This window comes from Malurus melanocephalus, unplaced genomic scaffold (assembly GCF_030028575.1).
Source record: "Malurus melanocephalus ecotype Western Australia unplaced genomic scaffold, MMel_1.1 scaffold_592, whole genome shotgun sequence".
In the NCBI taxonomy this organism is placed as follows: domain Eukaryota; kingdom Metazoa; phylum Chordata; class Aves; order Passeriformes; family Maluridae; genus Malurus; species Malurus melanocephalus.
Genome location: NW_026623824.1, coordinates 1 through 18689, shown reverse-complemented (window position 1 = coordinate 18689; position 18689 = coordinate 1). Strand labels below are relative to the sequence as shown.

The 18689-nt window shown below is 47.4% G+C and overlaps 1 protein-coding gene across 1 annotated transcript in view; it reads right to left on the bottom strand.

Moving 5' to 3' along the window:
* The window catches only part of MVB12B (multivesicular body subunit 12B), a gene marked incomplete at its 5' end in the record, with an annotated part of 25372 nt that extends 6935 nt beyond the window's left edge, over window positions 1-18437 (bottom strand). Inside the window, 3 exons of the mRNA XM_057382928.1 lie at window positions 1380-1439; window positions 2682-2737; window positions 18230-18437. Coding sequence (XP_057238911.1) covers window positions 1380-1439; window positions 2682-2737; window positions 18230-18437 — 324 coding nt within the window. The remainder of the gene's footprint in view (window positions 1-1379; window positions 1440-2681; window positions 2738-18229) is intronic.
* Window positions 18438-18689: the final 252 nt, after the last annotated feature.

Below are 18689 nucleotides of genomic sequence, written 5' to 3'. Positions count from 1 at the left end.
GTACCGGGACTGTACCGGGGCCTTTTCTCCTTTCCCCCGCGGCCGCATCTCCCTGTCGCGATGCCGCAGCCGCCGGCACGCAATAGGCCTCATTTTTCAACACCCAAACGCATAAAGATGTCAGCTCAAACTGTTTACTAATTAACACTTAAAAAGACACAAATTAGATATGCGTGGCTAAGAGCAATTATAATCAAGACGAATCTCTCCAGTCATTGGGGAACTGAGGAAACTCCTAATTGCTGGAACCAATGTTTTAAAATCTGAAATCATGCCAGTTAGCAAATATGTTCATTTAAAGAACATTTCATGTGACTGCACTCAGGAGAATTGACTACAAACGTGCAAACAAGGAAAAATATTTCTGTGTAAAATTAAAATTTTAAGCTCCTCTAGATTTACAACTTCTTCATTAAATATATTTGTGAAGAGCAGCCCATGAAAACTCGTAGCAGTTCAGTGGTTAAATGAACTGCCTTCCTTATCAGTTTAAAAGGAATGATGAATACTGGATGTTCCCTTTACTAATTAGACTCTCTCTAGACTTTTCACACCACGCCAAGCTGGAAGGAAGACAAGGGCCAGAGCACAGGCTGTGARCAGTGACCGCAGTGTCCAGTGCCCCTCAGTGAAGCACAGGCTGTGAACAGTGACCRCAGTGTCCAGGTGACACTGCCCAGCCAGGACAGGCAGCACAGCAAGGACAAACCTGCAGCAGCACTGCCAGCACTGCACTTCTCTCCATCCTAATCCACTAAACCAGCCATGAATTGACRGCACGTGCTCCTGACATCTGCACTTCACCACCTCCTCATACCAGCACCAGCTCTGTGCACTCCCCCAGGCACAGCTGTGCCATCCTGGGGACAACCAGAGCAGGATTTGCACCCATTTCCATCATTTTACTGACAGGGTAGAGAGTCCTGAAATTCAGCTGCCTGCAGCTTGGAGGATGGGTGCATACATCTGCAAATGTACTGACAGAGAACAGTAATTCTTGGAATTCTTTGGGAATATTTTTTGCAAGGCATCTCGCTCCAGGGAGAATGTTCTGGCTGCTTTGGATATCCAGAAGATTTGCTGTAATGGTGCTATTGCTTGCAAGGGAAATAAAGGCATGCCGAAATTCACAATATTTATATGTGTAACTCTCTATGTGCAGACAAGATGCTTCATCAAGGAATATGGGCTGCATAATCATACTTTTCATTACGCTGGCACGCACACAGCCTGCTGCAGAGCAGGAGCTGTGGGAGAGCCGCCAGGTATCGACCTCTCCTCCCGGGCCCACAAATGATTCCAGTGCTGGTGTCCCCAACACTCCAACACTGATCTTAAAAAGAAGTGAACAGAGCCCTCATGACTTGCTGGCTACTCACCTCCTTTTCGATTTCTGCCAGGGTTTTGATTGTGATACCCAAGAGATCAACTGGCTGCATCTGGCAAGAAAGAAACAAAAATGTCAAGTTCAGGGTTTAGTGGCGAGGGAGTGAGTTTGTTATTTTGTTCTGTTTAAAGTCAGCAAACACTCTATCACTAGATTTAGAGGTMCCATCTGTAAACACAGGCATGATCCTGTTCCTCATTCACTAGGAGAGCAAAGCAGCATTCGCTGGGTGGGGAGAACAGCATGAAAGCTGCCACTCACCTCTGTGTCACTCTGCTCATGTGGCTCTGTCACCACCTCCCCAGTGCAGGACACAGTCTGTAACACGGGATGGAATCCCATGGCCACAGCACAGAGGTGTGAGCAGCACCCGCTGCAGGAACCTGACCGAACTGACCATATGGTGGCAATGGTGTCTAAAGGATCCGCAGGGAGGATTAGCACGACCTAATCTCTCTGCATTTGTCCTCGCAGCAGGGACTCCAGCTTCCAGGGAATAACGGCCTATACACAGTCCTCCCAGAAAGCAAGGGCTGTGAAAAACCCCTATCAGCAGGAAGAAGAAAGCACAAARCTGGAGCACTACTGAAAATTCAGACACAGCTGATGGCTCAGTGTTTGCCTTAACAGCTTCYTGTAAATTGATTTTTAAAGAGATGCTGCTTTAGGATTGAATGGACTTGGGAACTGGTAGTGGGATGGTGAATCTTTGAGCTCTGGATCATCAACTTTAAGAAGCACGACCCAGTGACGCTCAGAGATCATTCTGAACCAGTACCAGTTTCTGGTTCAGCAAAGCAGAGGTGCCCTGCCCGTGCTGTTGGCAGATGCTCCACTGGTGTGGCCCTGCAGTGCCCGGGGCAGAGCAGACACACTCAGTGCCTCTCCAGCTCACCCTTAGCCAGGCAGGACCCTCACTGCAGCTGATGGCACTAACATCCCCACAGCAGGTTAAACCAGGACAACTTCACATCTGCAACTTTCTTTAAAATCTATGCTAAGAAATAAGAATTGCTTTCAGCACCAGAGAGTCCCACTGCCATTCCTATTTTTGATGGTAATAAACCTTGAAATCGCAGGACAATTCAGTTTYAGAAGCAATGTGGCAAAAGCCTTTCCTGCCAGACGGGCAGCTATGGTGACATGCAACCTTGGCCCATCTCAAGCACTTGGTGTGTATTTGGCCCCACAACAGAAAAGCACCCAGAAGCATCTAATTTGTCTCGATGTTTCGTGATCTCTCTCTGTAGAACAATTAATTTCAGGCACTGGGAGAACAACAAAGGTAACTCACCCCTTCAGGAGCACAGGCAAACTTCTCCGAAATCATAAAAGGCACTCCATCCATTGCTGAAAGGGAGAAGACATCACATGTGACRTTTCCAGCTGACTTCTGACATGCAGCTTCACACATTCCCAGTGACAGATCAAGTATTCACAGCASTGACACATGACTGATTGCTCCTAACCATTACTGCCAGCCTTTGCTTCCCTTTAAACTGCCAGAGGTTTGTTTCCATTTAAGATACAGCTGGGTCAGTCCCTACCAAACAAGAAAACCAATGTATTCTCCCTGCTCTATCCATATACAATTTCATGGCCTCAATTTTGCATTTTCCAATTCTGTGCAGCTGGCAAAGCRGGACAGTATTTAAAACTGGACGGAGAACACGATTCTATTAACCATCTCCTCACCAGACCAGTTCAAGCACACTGGTGGTGTCTGAGCAAGAAAGTAAGGAACAGCTGGGTCATTTAAGAATACTCAGCATTGTACATTTGCTTCATTTATTTTTGCTTTAAAAACCCCCTCCACTGAAGTAATTTTGTTATSAAAGGTGCTGTGTGGCARCCACAGTGCAAACAAAAGGAAACARATGAAARGCAGCATCACCAAATCCAGGAAGTTTAAAAGCTGAAAGACCATCTGCATTTGTTATCCGRCAGAAGCCCACTTTGATCAGCCACACGCCAGCTTTGGGAAGGTAATCTAAAGGCAGAGCTGGGCAGAGCTGCTCGTCCCCGAGCTGCAATCCCCACTGTCCCTCAGCCCTGCGCTCCAGCCCACCCCGAGCTCCAACCACACAGCCAAGCAGCAGATAAAAGCAGGGTGAGCCAAAGGCTCCKCAGTGCAATTAGCACTCTCCTAAACAAACGAGCTTCAACAGAGCTGTAATTAAGCAGGCCTGTAATTAAGTATATGCCCTTTATCATAACGATCATGCTTAAAAATGGCATGATGCATGGAAGTGTGTTATTAATGCTGCACTCCCCAAGCGCAGGAGCGTGTGCGAAGCTGGCGTGTCAGGCCCGTCACCAGCCTGCTGCTAAAATGCATTAAAGGCAGAAAGCAGAAAACAAGGTGCTCATTCAGCGTCTCCTTTCACAGCCAGGCACCAGTGTCACGAGGCTTTAAATACCACCAGTTTGGGAAATTGTACAGAAACGAAGCCCTGGGCAGCCACTGCCACCCCCTGCCCCAGCACCAGGAGGGGAGCAGCCCTCACCTCTTCACCCCATGGCTCATGGGGGGCTCCAGGAGCCCTCTGGCCACCAAAGGGGCTGCAGGCAGGCAGTGGAGTCCCCCAGGACAATCTGTGGGGAGCAGCCCTCACCTCTTCACCCCATGGCTATGGGGGGCTCCAGGAGCCCTCTGGCCACCAAAGGGGCTGCAGGCAGGCAGTGGAGTCCCCCAGGACAATGTGTGGGGAGCAGCCCTCACCTCTTCACCCCATGGCTCGTGGGGGCTCTGGGAGCCCTTTGGCCACCAAAGGGGCTGCAGGCAGGCAGTGGGGTCCCTGGGACAATGTGTGGGGAGCAGCACTCCTCCCTTGCTCCCAGGCTGAGCAGATGCCCCAGCACTGGAGTGTCCAGCACCAGCAGGGTCTCTCAATGCCACCATATCCAAAACACCTGCAAAAAGTCAAGGAGGTCCCTGAGCTCTTCTCCCTCAAAACAGAACAAAACGGGATTCCAGAAGAAAAACTGTTTGCTGCCTCCCAGGATCTGCTCCTTCCTGAGGGTCACAGCAGATTAACTCAGGCACTGCAATTAAATAAAAGAAAGGCTGAAAGGAGCCAGTGGCCAAAACCAGCCTGCTAAACCCCAGCCCCAAAGGACAGTGTTCCCATGAATCTCTGACAGCAGCCAGGAACTGGATGGATGCCTCGGTGAGGGGCAGTGGATGTGCAGGACCACTGAATCACTGAATCACAGCCAACTTCTACATGGTAGCTCCTTCTTCACTGCAATTTATTAAAAACGTGMTCTCAGGCTCTAACRGGGAGAACACCAAAGCATGCTCTAYAAATCCAACTTGCTAGCTTGCTCAGAAATCCTCTCTTTAATCTGTGAAAGTATTGTCACCCTCTTCTAAGCACTCAAGAGATGCTGCCTTCTGTGCTGCAGACTCCAACTAAATCTTAGTTGTCAAATTAGTAATTCATCTTTCTTGAATAACTATATTTTTAGCCAAGCTACCAGATTTAAATAATCAGAGCTGCCAATGCTACCCTAATTTAAACATGCTGACGAACTTTCACAGGCAGCATCAGCTAACATAATGAGTTTCTGGATGACAAAGAACTTCAGACGGTAGTTCTCTACACTACCCAGCGTAATAAGCACTTGTTCTTTTCTACAATGTGCACATAAAAGAGAAATCTAAGTAATAGTTGCTGTAATTATCTTGAAAAATATGTGGTGATTAATGGTGATTATGAAAATCTGTATAATTGTTCACTAAAGCTCCAAACATCAAATGCTCTCTTGAAGCAACCATCAGTGAAGAACYAGGGAGCACAAAAGCTTCCAAGCTSCTGCTGCTGGAGTGTGTGAGAATGGGATCACCCGTGCTCAGCTCAGCCTTCACCCTCCCGTGACCTCTGCCAGAGGTTCCAGCATGTCCACCGAGTCATGCACGTGGCAYTGTGCTTCAAAGCACCAAGTTCAACCTGTTATTTATGCAAATAATTAATTACTCTTGTATCCAACTCACAGTTTGTCATGACACATTAATGACTTGATAGACTTCTATGAACTAGTGAGCACAGGACAGCAGAGCGCTTTTATCGTCATTTAATTTAAAAACGATCCTGTGTGAAATTATCTAGTCGTGAGTGATGGAAGCATAAAGAACAGACTCAGCAAAGCTTCTTTTGGATCATTGCTTTATTAATGGTAACGTCAGGGAAATGAAAAATGCTAACATTGTCATATTTAGCTCCTGGGTACAGATGAATCGCTGCCTCAGAGCCTGGCAGGCTCCGTTTGCACACTGCAGTGAGTGCTAATTCCTCACACCACCATTGTGGGGATACACAGCCACGGAAGAGTTTMTATTCCTCAGCTCCCAAGGAAATAACAGCTGTTTCTGCATTAAATTCTCTTATAAGCTTTTACAGCTTTGGATTTCTATGCTGCTGTTTTTGCATAGCCTTTTACACCTGAATTTTCAGATTCTGATATTAAAAATATTTAAATAAGWATATCCCTTGCAAAACATTTTCCTGCATTACTTTAAAAATTAAGAACCAACAAAAAACCCAACATTGAATGGAAGGCAGCACAGGACACCTGTACACACCAGCTATGCTGAGCCCTCAGTACAGGGAAAGCCATTCAGAAGTATGAAAAAAATTGTTTTAAAATAGTTTGCAATGCATCCACAAAAGGCAGTGAGCTTTTCAAACCAAACCACCCTCCACAATGGACAGCTAAGCCTCCTCCTCCTGTATTGCTGCACGCAGACATTTAAACAGCAGCCTGAACAGTAAAAGTGAGTGTGCTCTGTGCTACTGTGCACCAAGACCCAGATGGAACCACACCAAATCACWGATGATGGCAAAATAAAAGCAACCTTTCCTGCCAGCTCCTGCCAAGCCAGCTGCAATGGGAACCTGCAGCTGCCCCAGCTGTGCTCCCCAGCTGCAGACACCATCCCTACGTGCACACAGCTTCTTCATGTCATACAAGAGAGTGCAGGGCTGCAGGCAGGGATGCACGGCTCAGCTCTGCTGGCCCAAGGCAAAGCCCAAGCTCATGAGAGCCCCAGAACATCTGGGGGAGCTGCACTGTGGGTCCTGCAACTCCCAGGCAGCAGGAGCTCCCAGCAGGGCAGTGATGGGGCAGCAGGAGCTCCCAGCAGGGCATGGCCAGCTCTGTGCCCAGTGCCTGGGCAGTCGTGGGGCAGCAGGGGCATGTGCCCAGTGCCCGGGCCTGGCCAGGCAGCAGGGGGATGGCAGCAGCACCAAATCACCAATGCCTGGTGCAGTGAGTGGGACACCAGGGGCCTCCTGGGCTAGGGAAGGAAACCTCYGCCTTGGGAAAGGTTTACAGCTTTCCTGTTCATCTTGAAATGACTTTGATTAAAAAAACAGATCTGGACTAAATTTTCATTTTTGCTAATTTGATTGTCAGCCTTGATTTTCTCCATTTCCTGCATAGCTCATGACATGGCACAATTAGTTCTTTACTGCTAAGATCAAGCCACGAAAACACTTGCAAAAATACCCCTGGATTTGATTATTTTCTTTTTAAATAAAGTAAAGGTTAAGTACTGCATGGTGACGCCTAAGGAGCACCTCAGCACTGTGGCTCCATCAGCACCAGAGAACATGGAGAGACTTCAAACAAGCTCTTCAAAYTGAAAGTGTTTAGGAGCTCTTGATTTTATTATTTTTTAATAAAATGTCCCCTTTGAAGTCTSTGCACCACACTAAACTTCAAAGATCACACCTTAGCATGTGCTATTTCCAAGGCACAACCCTTAATTAATTAGAGCAGAGCAGATAGAAAGCAGGGCACTGGTGTGGGGCTGAGCAGCGCCGGGCCAGGCCAGCCAGGGATGGGGAGGTGAGGGCAGAGGCAAAGGGAGGCCAAGGCAGACACTCCAAGGTCTGCTCACGGCTGCTGAAGAGAAACGCAGACGCTTTTCCATTCCTTTCAGCTGGGCTGCAATGACAGACTCSGTGGAAGTCATTAAACAAGCAATGTCTGTCTGCCGGCAGCCGGGCAGCGCAGGCTGGAGCAGCATTGCAAAAGCATCTCGGGCAGCCCCACAATGGCAGCAGTGTTCCCTGGCCAGCAGCTGGAAACTTCTGCTGCTTGATGAGAGAAACATCCCCACGGCTTCCAGAGCTGCAGAGTAGAGCAGGGGTATTAAAGGCACACACTGCATTTTGTTACAGTCTGGCCCTGGAAGCTTTTTCCTTTGCTGAGCCACCGATGGTATGAGGTGGGATTTGYTGCCACCTTGACAGTCCTGGACACCCCAGCCTGTCTGGAGAGCAGCAGCCACAGGCCAGGGGCAGATGCTCCCATTTGCAATGGTGCTGTGATCCCACACCCTGCAGCAGTGAACTCAGTGACCACAACTGTCCCCCAGGGCTCCCAGGGGACACAACGCTGCATGGCCCTCTCTATACATGGCTTTGCTTTAAGAGACTCAAGTTATTTTTAACACACAGGCAGCTTTGTGTTTCCAATAAAAGCAGAAGGAAGGAGCTGGATCAGCTGCCCTGACAACAGCGTGCTCTCCATCCTCTCAGCATGCTGGCACRTCAGTGCAAAGAAACTCATGGTGAGTGTGGTTAGTTAGGATGTGGGACACCCATCTTCTGCCCTGGAGCTCACTGCTGCACACTCCCACCATCCATGAACAGTCACCCAGCAGAAGAGCCTGGACACGGACCAAAGCCAAGGCTTTCAGTGCTGCAGAGGGTGGCACAGGGCACAGAGCAGTGCCCAGCTCAGGGGATGGCCCTGGCACTGCGGGCTCGGGGCTGACAACGCCGGGGAGGTGCCCTCCTCCTCCTCCTCCCAACACACACAGCACAGCCCTGCCCCGCCAAAAACTCTGCAGGACGAGATCCACTGTGCCACTCAGGATCCACGTCTTCTAATGGGATTGAATTTTTAAGTGCTCAAAGTCATTACTGGAGCCACATATTTCTATGAGGTAAATTTCATTTGCATATGCAAATGATATCTAAATACACTGCACCATTAATATGATCAGTAATTATATAATAATAGTCACCAATCTCCACACACATCAAACTTACAGTTTTGTAGCTATTAAGGAAACTGTGCTTTGTAATTAAGATAATCCTCATTTCCAGATGCTAATTAACTATATAATAATTAGCTTCTTTTGCTAATGCAAATTAAGTATTTTCATCCTTATTGGTAAAAGAGTTGCTTATCACTTTAAAAAMGAGACAACCTAGAAGTAATCCCTCCTCCCCCCTAAAGGTGAAAAGGTAATTCCATTTTTATCAGTCTCATTTGTGAATGCAAATTAGCCCCGATTAATCAAATCACTGATAAACGTGCCCATTTGGTAGCATGGCCAGTGCCTGGCGTGGCCCTCCAGCCCTCAGATGGTGAGGACCACTCATGGTCCCCAGGAGCCACCAGCTCCTCTGGATGAGTGCCCTGTCCCAGCACGGTGGGGACAGCCACCAGCCCCACCCTGTGCCACCCTGTGTCACCCTGTGCCACCAGCCAGGGCACAGAGACACCAGCCCCACCCTGTGCCACCCTGTGCCACGCTGTGCCACCAGCCAGGGCACAGAGTCACCAGCCCCACTCAGGGCCACCCTGTGCCACCAGTGCTACCCTGTGCCACCCTGTGCCACCAGCCAGGGCACAGAGCCACCAGCCCCACTCAGGGTCACCCTGTGCCACCCCACCAGGGCACAGAGCCACCAGCCCTACCCTGTGCCACCCTGTGCCACCCAGCCAGGGCACAGAGCCACCAGCCCCACTCAGGGTCACCCTGTGCCACCCCACCAGGGCACAGAGCACCCAGATCTGGCCCAGCACGGGCTGGTGCCACCGAGCCCCGCGTGGGGACGGTGCCAGGTGCCAGTGGCAGCACTGCCAGCCTGCTGAACCACGTGGCAGGGCTCGGCCTTGGCGCAGCACATTCATCATCTGCTAAAGCAATCCACCCACTCTGCGCCACCATTTGTCATTAATTATGCTAATCAGCACGCCATTACTCTCCGATGACACCACGGCACTTATTAGCCAGTTATGGTTTTTCAAAAGCACAGCTCATTGTGTATATGAGTGTTACGACTGCATTAGCCTACAGGGAAGAAATGTCCAATTATGAAAAGRAGAAATTTGCTATTATCTCCCTCTAACAAACCAATTCAGTAATTATAAAAGTCTCTGAACTCAGAAGGATTTGTTAAGAAGAGCTGAGTGATGAAACCACAGAAATTTCTTTGCAATAACTTTCTGAGTTGGAACCAMAGTGACAACAAAGAATGAGCAGTTTTTAACTTAATTACAACACTTACATCGTCACTTTAGATGGGTCTTTCCTTAAATTATCTGATTTGTTTATTTTAATAGATATGCAACTAAATGTGCATAACATCATGGACACTGAGGTGGGCCCAGCCTGTCCCAGCCCACAGCTCTGAGCCATGGCTGTGAGGACACACACAGCAGTGACCCACCAAAACCCCACAAAGCCCCGAGACACCACCAGGACAGGGGACACTGCCAGGAGAGGGGACATCACCAGGACAGGGGACACTGCCAGGAGAGGGGACACCACCAGGACAGGGGACACTGCCAGGAGAGGGGACACTGCCAGGGGAGGGGACACTGCCAGGAGAGGGGACACTGCCAGGAGAGGGGACACTGCCAGGACAGGGGACACCACCAGGACAGGGGACACTGCCAGAGAGGGGACATCACCAGGACAGGGGACACTGCCAGGAGAGGGGACACCACCAGGACAGGGGACACTGCCAGGACAGGGGACACCACCAGGACAGGGGACACCACCCCACGCTGACAGAAATAAAGGGATGGAGCCGGGCCTGAAGAGCCCCTGGATCTGCCTTTGTTGGAGCATCCAATTCCTCCACAATTCCTCTGYTGATTTGCTCACTGCAAGGGGACACCACTAGTTTAAAAAGCTTAATATGTGTTAAGAACTCATTAATTTCATCACAGTAAATGGGCCTATTAAAACATCTTTAAGCAATATCTGAACATACATCTCCCTAAACTATATTTAATGACTGTACTTAAGATACATTATATGCAAGTCTTAATGAGACATTAGATAGCATTTTGAAGATTAAAATTAGAGAATCCATATAGTCTGTCCACTTAATGGAGCCTTAAGCTACACTGATGAAAAGCATTACCACCAAATTATTACTTCATTAGAACAAATATTTTCTAGTAACTTCTGATTTATGCCATTAGTTGTCCCCATATATATTACTCGTATCTATATGTACCTATAAAAGTATACACMAAACAATTTTCTAGTTCAACAGGAGATGAGAGAAATTCTGAACTTTCTAATGGCTGAGTTAATTACTTTGTCCTTTTTTCTACTGAGTTAAAAATACGCACTCGACATTCAAGAAAGCCCATCTACTGTGCCCCCACTTACCCATTAACCATAAGGTCGTTTTTTACACATTTGCAGTTTGGCTTTTCAGGGATCACTAAGATGCCTTGGGCTTGGCTCCAAATGGTCCTTTGGGTCCTGCACAGGTTGATGTGGGCACTGCAGTGCCAGGGTGGTCCCAGCCCCAGGACAAGCAGGACCCTCACTCTGTGCCCATCACTGTGTGCCCCTCACTCTGTGCCCATCACTCTGTGCCCCTCACTCTGTGCCCCTCACTCTGTGCCCCTCACTCTGTGCCCATCACTCTGTGACCTCACTCTGTGACCTCACTCTGTGACCTCACTCTGCCCACGGCCACCACGGAACGGGACCCACCCAAACCAAGCAGGACAAAGCTGAGAGTGCCCGTGGCACTGTCCCCCTGCCCTGGCACAGCCCTGGCACAGCCCTGCCCACAGCACACCCACAGACTCACACCCAACCTGGCACAGCACTGCCCATACCCCACCTGCACCCACCCCAGCCCTGGCACAGCACAGCGAGGCCATCGGACACCTCCCCCAAACAACTGAGCCACTGCCAAAACTAATTCCAATAAACTTATTAGCAAGAGGGCTTTATGTGTGGTTTATTTTGTATAACCAGCTTTTCATTAGATAAATGAAGCCCAACAACCTTTACAAATGTTTTCAATTATGAAATGATGCCATTGAGATATCCGGATGATGATAATTAGGGAAAACACCAGTGACATCTCCTGCTCAGAGCAGGAATCTGCTGCTGCTCCTCCCAGTGCCATCCCATCCAGCCACACCAGGCACTTCAAAACTCCTGCTTTATTTGATGGAATCTGTAGCAACAAGACTATGCACATTTATTCTGCCCAAGCCTTCTATCCAAAAGAGCGAACATCTCGTAACAATTCTGCATTTTTAACTGTGCAAATTAAGCATTCTTCATAAATAACAGCCTGGTTTGCTGCACTGCAACTCCTTTTTATTAGCAGCACAGAAACGCACAATGAGCAACGTGTTCTATTATTCTTTGTCAAATCACAGAATGCTACATTAGAATAACTCTGCTGGTCAATGTAATATAGTAGATTAAATTCAACTTCTGTGCAAAACCCACTGTAAAACAGCATGATAAGAAGGCTATAAAAAATTTAATTTTACTCCAAACTCCATCAAAAAAAAAAATTGTGCGAAAAGTAATTTTGCATAATCAGTACACGCCATCTGGAACAATTAACYGATTTCTATAGAACTATGAGGATCAGTCATATCTGCTTATTAAAGATCAGAAATTATACAAGTAATAAATCCTTGAAAAAACTGAGCGTACTCCCGCCTGTCAATGCTATTTTAACTTCAAATACTGAAGAACKCCTGATAAGGCTGAAAAGAAGAGATTAATATATGCAAATTACATCCAGCATTTAAAATCCCCAACAACTGTCTCTGGTTTTCTGTCCCTTATTGCTTCCTTTATGTTTTATTCATACACCAACTCACCTGTCACTTCATAAGCTATAATATTATGGGGGTATTATTAAACAGCATAAAGCCAAGCTTTAATTGGAAAGCTTCATTGCATTTTCCAATTATTTGGAGTAAATTAAAAGCAGATGCACATAGTTTAATAAGGAGTCTAATATCAGTTCCGGGAAATCAAAATTCATTGTCATTACTATGCTGTGATAGTTTTGCAAACTGTACTCAATTTTGGAGGTTTTGAAAAGAAAATCTGTCTCTGCAATCTGTTAATTGTCATTCGGTTAATAACTGTTTAAATATCCAAACCTCTGAGCGGGTTCCTATTTAAAAAAAATTAAACTCTGGCATTCGGCAAAGCAAAACAAACACAGCGCAGGCCACCCCAAGGCTGTGCTCCATGGGAACGGCGCCGTTCCTGCAAACTCATCCTCCTCCATCCTCCACCAGCCTGCACCCAGTGCTGCTGTGGGGTGTGTGGGGAGAGGGCAGCCCTGTCTGGGGCACGCACACCACCTCACCATCATCATCATCATCGTCACCATCATCATCATCATCACCATCATCATCACCTCACCATCACCATCACCATCACCATCATCATCACCTCACCATCATCATCATCATCACCATCACCATCATCACCATCACCATCATCACCATCACCTCACCATCACCATATCATCACCATATCATCACCATCATCATCACCTCACCATCATCATCCTCACCATATCATCACCATCATCATCACCTCACCATCATCATCATCACCATCATCACCATCACCATCATCACCATCACCTCACCATCACCTCACCATCACCATATCATCACCATATCATCACCATCATCATCATTTCACCATCATCATCCTCACCATATCATCACCATATCATCACCATCACCATCACCTCACCATCACCATCACCATATCATCACCATCACCATCACCTCACCATCACCATCACCATCACCTCACCATCACCATCACCATATCATCACCATCATCATCACCATCACCATCATCACCATCACCACCTCACCATCATCACCCTCACCATCATCACCACCCTCACCATCACATCACCATCACCACCACCCTTCCCTCCCTCCCCCTGCTCCAGCTTTCAGATGTGCCCGTCCCTCCCAGCCCCAGCTCCCCCCAGGCTGTCCCATTACAGCTGCTCACACTAATCCAGGGATGCAGGTTAATAATGACAGAATCCTCTGTGCAGGGACTGAGCAGCCCCTTGGAGGGGATGTGTGAGCTGAGAACTCAGGTGAGGCACACACCTGAGCACGAGGGGACACTGCCACCCAACGGGGCTGGGACCACAGCAGGGCAGGGCRGCACCTCCCGGACCAGCGTGTGACACTGAGGTGAGGAAAACAACCCACAGCACTTTGGGGGACAGCAGCTCCATCAGAAAACCCTCTGTCCTCAAAAAGTCACCATGGGAGAACTCGTGGCTCCATCATCCCCATGTGGGGCTGCTGCCCCAGCACAGCCTGGGTGGCACACTGGACACACTGACACACTGCACCAAGGGTCTGTACACCACCGATGGACTAATTTAATAAGAAATGTAAGTTTTGAATCTCACAGTATTAAGTAACATACTTTCCTTTCTGAAATATGCAGCTGCAGCATTTTACATGAGACTCAGCCTCCCTGAACTGCTGGATATTAACAGAGMCTTTCATAGCTGGAAGATTATCCAGGTCTCTTAGTCCAAAGACTGAAATTGCAATAGAGTAAAGAACAGCCTGACTTTAATCTCAGCTTCAGTAAAGAGGTCTCAATGCAGAATAAAGCTCGTGTCACAACTTGTCTGGCTTTTGGACCATCCTGATTAAAATTCAGTGTCACAAAACACGAATTTAGTTCCGCTTCCACTCTCAAGAAGCGCCAAGAACGTAAGTGAAGGGATGGGGACCAAGTGACAGTAAAATGTAGCACAGGACCTCCCCTCCCAGGCTGGSAGTCTCAAATGCCTCGAACATCAGACACAATCGCAGAACCGCCAGGAACTGTGCCAGAAGATGAAGATAAAAGYAATCTTTGTGCACTGATCCAAAAAATAGCATCTCCCTTTTTTTTTCAAAATTACCTGTTTTAGTAAAGCAGACATGCTGTGCCAAGTACATAACTTAATTATCTACAAAAATGATGAAGCAAAACCATAGTTTGTACAAATAAATTATTAACCTCTTATTAAAGCATCTGTCCTCCTACAGACAGAAAAGAGCTCCAGTGTGTTTTAAAAGGAGACAGACACTGAAGGAAGTGGCACATGTGGCCAGACAACCTGGCATTTTGCAACAAGAAGGAAGTTGACATATGGGCACCGAAATATAGCAAAATCTAAATCTAGGAAGACCTCTGAAAGAGACTTCTTTTGTCACTACCAAAAACAAAAAAAAAAGGGCTGGAACCTGCTGCTCAGGAACTTCCAAGTGCTGCAGTGGTGTTAGAGCCCATCCAATTAGTGAGGCCTGCAAAATATTCACATTCCTAAATCTCCGGGYTCCCGAAAGGGTTAAAGCTTATTATTAGCATATAATTTACAGGTCCCTTCTCCCAGGAAAGAAATAATGCACAGTAAATGCCACATTCATTTTAATAATACATGTTGCAGTCTGTGCCCAACATCTGCACAAAGGTAAAGCAGACAGATTTTTTTGACATGTCCCACTCTGCCATCGAAACACAGGCTTTTTGTTTTGTAAGTGACGGAAGGTTTAATCAAGAAAGCAGGCAATTCATCAATCGAAACAAGGCTGCTCACACTGCCCTGACAGCACACACATGGTTTTATACAGAAGAAACCTGGCCACCTGTCAGCAGCACCTTTTACATCAGGATATACAAATATGCCAGGTGATCAATCCTCCAGCTCTTCCCATTCATTTCTTCATTTTCTTATTGTATTTTTCTTTATGCTAGATGTTGCCCTCATTCTCTGCAGGAATAGATGGAAGACAAGGCAAGCTATGGCTGTTTATACACTATCATAAAAATTTATATACCCTTAGAGTGAATTATTTCCCTTCTATTTGAGTACYATTATTATAAATAATTTTCACTTCATTGAGGAATTTTCCCTGTATGTTATTATCTGTGCTGCCTGCGAGGGCTGCCTCTCCCTCACTGTGCCTGTGCCTCTGATAAGCTGAGGCAATATGCAGGCAGAAGACGCTCAAGTCTGAAATGAAGGCAGTATGTAGTCACAACAACATCTTAATTAAACTGAAGGCCATGAGGAAAGGCTGAGCTGTGAAATACTGAACCACGTCTGTCAACAGGTCTGTCTGGAGCAAGGCATTCTTGTTGCAGCAGCTGCTTGTCCCAGCCTGCACATGAAAGCTGTCAGCTCTCAGCACCCTGCTCCCAGCAGCACCCACACACACGCTGCACATCCACTTGGGACTAATTCTGCCTTTTGGAGGGGTGCAGGGCATTGCTGGGGCACGAGGATAATGCCAGGCACAGGGTAATGCCAGCAGTGCCAGTTCTGCACTSCMWKGSMMSGGRMMRGSYYCYKSCMKKRRSYYYKGGSMRKKSYKSCYYCMCYKSMMCCTGCAGGGACTGACTGACTCCTTCATGTGCCAAGAGAAGGCTCCTTCACTTTCTGGTCACCCAATGTGTCGTGGCCAATGACAAAAGACTGGTTAAAAATTGTAAGTGCTGCTTTCAGGACCATCTTTCTCTTGATTCCAGTTTTGTGCAAACAACAACTGCATCACACAGCCCAAGGGCTAACGGGCAGCTCCAGTGAGGATAYGGTCATTCTGCCAAAATGTATTTGCAATACAGAGCAGGATCAACAGCCAAAATTCATTTAATCTTCCACAAACATACCGAACCACAGCTGGAAGTGTTGTTTTCATYAAATACTGAGAAAATCTTGGATGTCTACAGAGAGCAAAGAGAGACCCTGGTGCAGCTCTTCACTGTACCCCCATTACAACCCTCCCTTCCCAAGTAGCTCCTCCTGTGCCTGGCACAGAGTGAGGCCATACCAAMACTGCACGAGAAGAGACTGTTCATAATGGCAAAGTGGTTTTCTAAGATGGTTGGGTTACTGAAGGTGATTTTACTGTGCATTAATCTTATGAATGTTACTATGTTTTATATTTATTTTAGATGACCCTCCTGTATTTTACAAAGGGAAGTTTCATTGTGTGATAACTCAGTCTGTATTCTTAATATAATTTGTTAAATGAAACTTGTTTTAATCAGATAATTCTGTGTGCTTTTGTGTTTCCACTGCCATGGAGTGCAGCGAGCACTGCAGAGAGCCCAGACAGGCTGCACATGACCCCGACGGAACAGGAAACTCGGGAAAGGCTCCCAGAGCCTGTCTGGGGGCTAAGCCAGCTCAGCAAGGTTTAAACACACAAATGGAATTGCCACRGCACCTCAGTGCAGCTGCTGACAAGGCAGCCGTGGTCAGGAGCTGTGTGTGAAGATGCTGTCAGTGCACAGGATGTGCCACATGACAAAAGCCTTTCTTTGGAAAGAGCTCACAGCTGTAATAGCCATTACAACACATGCACAACTCATATAACGGTGTTTCTGGAGGACAATGTGCAATTGGAGGAAAAATAAGAGTTATATTCTTATGCTCAAGCAAACATGAAGAACTAATGTCCCGTGCAGTTCCACAGGCCTTGTTTTGTGCTTGGCCTGAAAGGATCTGGTAAAGTGYTCAGGCTCTCTGCAAAGCCAGCACCTCCTCAGGCTGCACCATAAGCACAGACCAAGACCAGCACATCCTAAGGTCAGGCCTAGGAACACCCACCCAGAGCTGCTGCAGTCGCTGCATTTGGTGCTTTCCCAGGAGGAAAAGCACAACTTCCATCCCCACACAGAACTGTCTCATGCAAACACAGGAACACACCTTCCCTTACATTTCCAAATCTATTAGGGCAGGAGAGTAACAAGAAAAACGAGAACTGACAAGGATTATGCAATTGTTATATTCTACCTCTTTAGGAACCTGAAGTTGCTGTTTCAGGCAGAGATTACCTTTCAAATAACCCTTTGATTATGGTACACAAATTAATGCCATATTCCCATGTTACAAGTGTCATTCAGCATTAATAGCAAGAACCTGTGAATGGTACATTTTTGCCATTTTCTCTTCCCTGACTATACACATGCAGTTTTGAGGACAGTACCAGGTGTCTCTACCTGCATGGGGCAAGCAGCAGCCTTGATTCTCCCTTCTCCATTTCAATAAACAACTCTCTGCAGATTAGTACTAGTTAAAAACTGGCTAAAACACCCATTGGCAGGTTTTTCCCATTTTAACATCTGGAAATTATCACTGGCTCTAGCACTTTTACACTGSTTTGGAATGATGAACAGAGTGAAAGCTGCAGCTAGAGAGACCAAGTGTGCACATGCAWGCACATGGTTCCCACAAATCAGTGCAGAACCCCCATTTTCTAATACCTAACTCCAAATTTTCCCTAACTCTGGGAAACAGGCATATGCACAGCCAGTTCAGGTAATATAGAAATGAGAAGGAGTAAAGGTCTCATCTGTTTTTAATATCTATGGTGAGGGTAGCAAAGACCACTGTGTTTGAAACTCATCCTGCTGGGCAGGACTAAGCCTCCTCTAAAACCAGCAAAGATGTTTCTYGTGACTCACCTGTGAAGAGCATGAATAAAACCAGGAGCAAAGTACATGTTAGTGTCAGAGCTCTCACCCAGCCCCTTGGGAGGCAGCAGCAATCTCTCTCTGGGGGTCAGTAATGCTGCTGACAACAAGTGTTGTGGCCATTTCCTGGGGTCTCTGCCCTCAGCTGCTCTCAGCTGTTAAACAGCACTGATGAAAAGCTGAGGGTTGTTTTGTGGGCACCATGCAGGGGCTGTTTGCAATATTTGCTGTACTTGGTTACATTTCTGATGGCACAGGAGCAGAGGGGCTGTGGCACAGCAGCTCACCTGAGATGGCATACAGGTTGGAGTGCTGGTGCTCCAGGTCCAGGCGGCTGCTGTGRCTCTTCCCCCGAAAGCTGGCAGGGAGCGTCAGCGAGATGTGCCTGAGGGACAGAGAGGAATTGGGGAAAATGTTACCAGAGTGCAAAATGCTGCTCCYATCAGCTCCCTCCAGCCCGACAACTCCAGCCAGGTCAAGCAGCAAACACTGATTTCAATATTGCTTCCAAAACTGTCTACAAACTGTCCACACCCAGCATCAGCTCCTCTGACCCCGCTGAGCACTGGGCTTGGCCAMCAACAAGGACTGCACAGTGGCCATCCACCCCAGCAGGGCATTCACCCCTGCCTGTCACCCATGAACACCAGTGTGGCTTTCCCCCTTTAACTCAAATCTCTCTTTTTCTAATGCAGATCCCAGCTCGGGGTGACTTTTAATAAAAYGTTATCATTAATCTTCTGCACC